Source organism: Nansenia antarctica, assembly GCF_963989245.1.
Source record: "Nansenia antarctica genome assembly, chromosome: 3".
NCBI classification, from domain to species: domain Eukaryota; kingdom Metazoa; phylum Chordata; class Actinopteri; order Argentiniformes; family Microstomatidae; genus Nansenia; species Nansenia antarctica.
Genome location: NC_137688.1, coordinates 10,962,891 through 10,969,497, shown reverse-complemented (window position 1 = coordinate 10,969,497; position 6,607 = coordinate 10,962,891). Strand labels below are relative to the sequence as shown.

At 48.4% G+C, this 6,607-nt stretch overlaps 1 protein-coding gene across 1 annotated transcript in view; it reads right to left on the bottom strand.

Moving 5' to 3' along the window:
* Positions 1 to 4,908, bottom strand: part of vimr2 (vimentin-related 2) — a gene marked incomplete at both ends in the record, with an annotated part of 12,825 nt that extends 7,917 nt beyond the window's left edge. Inside the window, 5 exons of the mRNA XM_080526902.1 lie at positions 41 to 136; positions 2,163 to 2,282; positions 2,843 to 3,001; positions 3,262 to 3,409; positions 4,790 to 4,908. Coding sequence (XP_080383028.1) covers positions 41 to 136; positions 2,163 to 2,282; positions 2,843 to 3,001; positions 3,262 to 3,409; positions 4,790 to 4,908 — 642 coding nt within the window. The remainder of the gene's footprint in view (positions 1 to 40; positions 137 to 2,162; positions 2,283 to 2,842; positions 3,002 to 3,261; positions 3,410 to 4,789) is intronic.
* Between the last annotated feature and the right edge of the window lie 1,699 nt (positions 4,909 to 6,607).

Here is a 6,607-nt window from a genome sequence, read left to right as displayed (position 1 = left end):
CATTCAAGATGTCCTCTCTCTCTGTCTCTGTCTCTCTCACCGTCTCATGCTGCGCTTCCATATTAGCGAACTGCTGCTCGTAGATGGCCACCTGTTCCCTCAGGGCCAGACACTCTGCTGTCACTGCGTCCACCACCTACAGGGGGCAGCAGAGAGCCAAGTCAATGCTAAACAAACAGCACTCACAATGTAGACCCCCCCCCCACACTCCCCTCCACTCCCCTCCACCGCCCCAAACCACCATAAGAACCATTAGTACCACGACATGCACTCTAATTCCTCAACCAGCAGGTAGACACTGCAATGCAGGAAGAGAGAAGGTTGAAAAAGGGGGTAATTACGAAACAGAAAGCCTCAGCCTTCAATCCAATGAGTGGCAGTTCTTTTTTAGCTCATCCAGGCTTTTCTAAGTGCCTGATTAATTGGTGATGAATTCAATTACTCTGGATGCCTGCATTTGCATCTGAATGCGACGGTCGGAGGGTTCCAGGAAAAGGCTCCGGATTGGAACCTTGCTTTAGTGTCTGGAACACCAAGGGTCCCTAATGGAAGGCGAGTGGGCAAGGCGGGCGGTCCGCTGCCGTTATCTCTCAGCAAACACAAGCCCGTAATTAGAGAGAGTCTTGCTTGCTTCTCTCTCCACAGTCTATGTACCGGAGAGAGAAATGCCCCTCCTGATTATTACCCCCTTTCTTCTCTTCTTCTCCCATCGCCTCAGGCAGCGATGTCTTCGTCTTTGGGGTTCTGTATGTGGTTGTGACCGGTCGGTTGGCAGGCAGAAGCTCCTTCAGCTTTGCTTTGACGCTGTCTTGGTGAGAGTCTTTCGCATCTGTTGCTACTGAACCTTTCAAACTGCACTGCCTTGCACTGACTATGAACTAAAAAAGAAAAAGCTCCAGTCGTAGATGAAAGCTAAAAAGAACACACAGAACATTGGCAGACAGACCGTAGGGCAATCGAAGATGGGAGCAGCTCCTACCAGAAATCAAACACGCTAAATCAATGCAATGTAGCTAATGGTCCTTTGAGTGGAGTTCAAATAAACCAGCCTGTAAAACAAAAAACAACATGTCTTGTTTCATTACCATCCACTGTCTGTATGTCTGTCTGTCTCTGTCTGTCTGTCTGCCTGTCTGTCTCTGTCTGTCTCTGTCTGTCTGTCTGTCTGTCTGCCTGTCTGTCTATCTGTCTGTCTGCCTGTCTGCCTGTCTGTCTGTCTGCCTGCCTGCCTGCCTGCCTGCCTGCCTGCCTGCCTGCCTGCCTGTCTGCCTGCCTGTCTGCCTGTCTGTCTGTCTGCCTATCTGCCTGCCTGTCTGCCTGTCTGTCTGTCTGTCTGTCTGTCTGTCTGTCTGCCTGCCTGCCTGCCTGCCTGCCTGCCTGCCTGCCTGCCTGCCTGCCTGCCTGCCTGCCACCATGTTGGGAGGACTGCAGCCTGCCATGCTCTCCTCTCCTCCTCCTCCTCCTCCCATCGCCATCCCTCTGCCTGTTTTCCCACCGAGCCAGCAGCCTCTCTGGTCTCCACAGTACAGCTGCTTCCCATTGAGAGCCAGAGGGCTCAGGCAGCCAGCTAAGAGTATTACTGCACTCTAGTACTGCCTGTATCACATCTGTAAGGGAGAAATTAAAGCCTGAATGACTCCATAAGGAGAGACATGGAAACAGCTTCTACCCACATCTGGGTTTGTGGTGAGGAGATGGGCTGTGACATGTGTGGCGGGGCAGAGGGGTTTGTTAAAAACTGGGGATCGTGTTGCCATGTGGCTGCTGGCCCAGACTGTGGGACTGATGGTGATCAACAGCCTTTGGGAAGAGATGCAGAAGAGCAGCTGTGCTGCTGACTGACTGAGCCACAGCTGAAATAGGCGGGTTTTTTACCAGGAGACTGAGGCTCGGAGGAGAAAACCGACGTTGATGAGCCACGACAATACTGCCATCTAGTGGCGATAGTGGATTATCACATATTGACATTTTCAAGGAGACATTCGGGCCTGTTGAAACTGAAAATGTTTTCAAGGATTCAAACAGTACCTTTAAACTAGTGTCTTCATTTATTGATGTCATGTGCACTTGTATCTAACAAGCCACATGTTCAATAGTCTGTTCATCGTGAGTCATAAACACAAACAAGAGGGACAACCAGAGGACTGCAGGAAGGCCATTACCCCGGCAACGTCCTCTCTCTCAAACTGGACGAAGGTCCTCTGCTGCACGGCCTTCTCATACTCCTGCTGCAGACACTCCAGCTCCGCACTCAGCTCCTCTGTGTCACACAGGGTCTGCTCCTGGACTCTCACACACACACACACACACACACACACACGCACACACGCACACACGCACACACACACGCACACACACGCACACACGCACACACACGCGTACACACCCACGCACAAGGGACAATGAGGGGATCGTATCAGCAAAGAAACACTCCAAGAATTAAGTGTGACCTTAATCATGCTGCTGGGTCTGTGGCCTGTGACATGTGACCACAGCAATCCATCAGCCACACCTAAATAGCAGACGCGGACACACACACACACACACACACACACACACACACACACACACACACACACACAGCTGTGTGACGAGTTCCATCATTATACTTGTCAAGAATGCACGCCATCACAAGATGATGTGGGCCTCTCTGCCCCTAGTCAGTATAGTATGAATGCCTGTTAGTGCCTCTGTGCTGCTGTACTCTCACAGAACGTACCTGCTCCTTGCTGCTGAATGTACTGGTACCTTCTACATGGTACATTTACATTCTACATTTTAGCAATTTAGCAGATCCAAAGCGACTTAAACAAGAAGCTTGCTCTACTGTACGTTCATGTACCTTCTCCTTGCGAAGTCTCTCCACCGCGGCCTCCAGGCTGTAGTCAGGGACCGCGATAGAGGTGGTGGTGGTGGAGGAGGCCTGCTGACCTTCCAGCCTGTCCTCCAGGCTCATGATCTGGGCCTCCAGAGACTCGTTCTCCTCCTCAAAACAACGGGCCTGCAGGGTCAGAGAGGCCAGAAATAGAACACAGATCATCATGCAGGCCTAGGCACGCACCCACCAACGGAGACCAAAGTCTGGCATGCTGTAAATGTATAAGCAGAGCAGACACGGTGGGGGGGGGGGGGACGGACTACACCTTATGAAAGGATGTGGAGACACTGTAGCGGGCTCCCAAATGTGTTTACTGCAACGTTTCTATCCTTGGAGGAAAGGCCGAATATTCAAGTTGTCCTTGGAATCCAACCAAGTCTCACCATTTCAATGAAGTTGGCCAGGCGGTCGTTGAGGGCAGCGATGAGGGTGCGGTCTTTGGCGAAGCGGACGATACCGTCCTTGTTGAGCGCCCTGGCAGCCACGAAGTCTAGCTGCTCACATGTGCACTCATGGTCAGCAGCTGCACCCCTGTGAGAGGGACACACTACACTGTGAGAGGGACACACTACACTGTGAGAGGGACACACTACACTGTGGGGCAGCCTGAGAGGGCATAAAGCATTTCACTCTCTGAATAGTCAGACTCACTCTCTAAAGAGTCAGACTCACTCTCTGAAGAGTCAGACTCACTCTCTGAAGAGTCAGACTCACTCTCTGAAGAGTCAGACTCACTCCCTGAAGAGTCAGACTCACTCCCTGAAGAGTCAGACTCACTCTCTGAAGAGTCAGACTCACTCCCTGAAGAGTCACACTCACTCTCTGAAGAGTCAGACTCACTCCCTGAAGAGTCACACTCACTCTCTGAAGAGTCAGACTCACTCTCTGAAGAGTCAGACTCACTCCCTGAAGAGTCAGACTCACTCTCTGAAGAATCAGACTCACTCTCTGAAGAGTCAGACTCACTCTCTGAAGAGTCAGACTCACTCTCTGAAGAGTCAGACTCACTCTCTATTGAAGGCTGTGTGGGAAAAAAAGGCCTCTCCTTGTTGAAATGTGCAAACATACATACACACAGATTACACACACATTAACTTGACCCAGCCTATATCAGGTCTCAAAAGTACATAGTATCTATGGTACCTTTCACCATGTACAGATCAGCCAGCCTCCCCTTGGTACAGATGAACACAATTTTTAATGTTATTAAACCTAAAGGCAAAAAGGCACAAAACGTGTTGAATGTTCCCTCGCATCATTGCATTTCATTGCATTTCCATCACTGCTTCGTGGCATTCTTCTGCCACCCCTAAATCAAGTCAGGGTAAATTAACACCATTGTAGGAATCCTGATGTCATTGTTTAGTGCGAGTACAAAAGGCATTTGTCAACGCCCTTCAAACTTTTCCCTGGCCACTGAGAAGGCGTAACTAAACCCCAATCACACAACAGCCAACTCAATGACACCCAATACTGCACATGAAAATGCATAGCCACCCCACATTTGCTTCTGGTTAAATCTTCATTCAGACATACTTGATGAGTGAATGCAAAAAAAGATCTGTCAAAACCCTTCGACTTAAACTTTGAATCCTGAAAATTGTCAGCATCTGCCATATAGGATTGTCCAACAAATCTAACTTACCCTTAAAGCTGACTTTTTTCAAACCCTTATAACATAACACTAGTTTATACAACATAACAACAAAAAGTAAACCGCCAATCTGCTTGTAGATCCTAGTAAAGCAAAACATAGTAGAGAGATCCTCTGAAGTGCACTGATTGTTTTCCATAACCCATCCGTCTCCTGAGTTCCATAGGTATTCCCAGGCTCTCTGAGTGCTGTGTGGCTGAGCGCCTGTCCCCTGGCCTGACTGAGGAGGCTGAGGAGGGGTACTGCTCCACACTGACCTGGCTGAGGAGGCTGAGGAGCGGGACTGCTCTCCACACTGCATACTGGCTCCTCCACCCCGGTTCCACTGCTCCTCCTCAAACAGCTTACGGTAGGACGACACTCTGATCATGGCCATGGCTCGGACTGGGAGTGGGACTGAGACTGAGACTGAGACTGAGAATGGGACGGGGACACTTACTTACAGGCCTGGCTAGAGCTGGCAAATGGTGCCAGTAGGTGCAGGCTGGGGATTATATACATGCACTGTGATGGGAATGTTGCATACAGGTGGGGGATCTCTCACGGGTGGCTAACTGGACTAACTATAGGGTCGAGCGTCAGCAACAATTTCACATAGGCCAGGCAAGTCAGCCGTAGCGACAAGGTCACCATGTTTTTTTGATCTGTATTGTTTTTCATGAGATAGAGGAATTTATAGATGCTTAGATGGGAAGTGTTTCATTGACTACTTTGAGAGTATGGTAGCGCACAGAACAACTTAGTGTAGCAGAGGGGAAAAATACCAAAAAGTCGGAACCGTCTTCATTTATACATAGTTTTATTTCCGTTAAATAAATTAAAAGTACCAAAAAAAAAGAAAGAAAACAGAAACGTTGAAAACAACAGATGTGCAAGTTTCCGTTTTGCATATGTACCATTATACCATTACCAGACACACCACTACTAAACCCAAAGGCGTGGAGAGCAGAGATGACAACAAATGAGAAGACAACACTTGAATACACTGACAATGAACAAACTGACAGAGGCAGACGGGTCAGACAATACTTTAGAGTATACACTTTTATCTCCCAATCTGACTGTGTCTTATGTTTGTGGAGTTTGGGGCTTTCTTCTCTGATATACAAGCTTTGTGAAGGAGACGACTATCCCAGACTCTCTGTGCCCAAGTTTAACTCCGAGACGACGGTGTCCATTCCTTCCGGTGCCAGTCATCTTTTGGCAAAGCTACGCCAGCGCTAACAGCTAATGACAACTCTGAGGAAAGCAGAAGTACGCCTGGCCCGTTTGAGGAATCTACTGTACTGATGATTGCGATGAGGCACGGCGGGTTACATAATAATGGTGCCACCCCCCGCTCAAGTCGTGTAGTAAGATGGCAGACATAGTGTGTATAGTCACAGTGTGGTTTCATTTACTGTCAGCGAGTTGTAAAGTTGCGTACTGTAACATGTTGACAGCTTGATACGTCTAATGCATTTGTTGTTACACAACTGGTCCTGCGGTGCCTGTGAATACAATTAGTAGGCGAAGTCCAGGCTCTTCAGGCATGACTATCTAACTAGACATCTGAGCCAGGGGAAGGTTTCCTTTGGAAAGTGGAAACAAGTGTCATAGACACGGTGTCACTAAACAGGCCTGTACGAGCTAGGACTTGATTAGAGATTAGTCATCTAGTAAGGTTAGTTGTCACTTAAGAATGTCTGTTACAAAACACAGAGAGGAAATACAGTGTTTAGATGTGTTCCTCGTTTCACAACCGAAACACTCCTCATCAGTGATGGGGGGAAGAAAATATTGTGAAGAAAAGTTGTTTCTGACTGTGGCACAAAGAGAAGGTTGCTGGAAAACAGGTTTTTTTGTGTCTGGGGGAAGAGTAATGAACTCCTAATTCCTGTTAAACCTGCACTGTCAAAATGCTGCGTCACTTTTTGCTCTGGCAACAACCAGGGCATTCAATGATCTGAATGGATAGAAAGCAACAGGAGCCTTGGCATCACAACAGGCCCAAAACAATGACGCTCTGACAGGCATGAAGGCAAAATAGCAAGGCGGAAAAAAAAGGAAAGAAAACTAAAACTGTAAACAAGAAC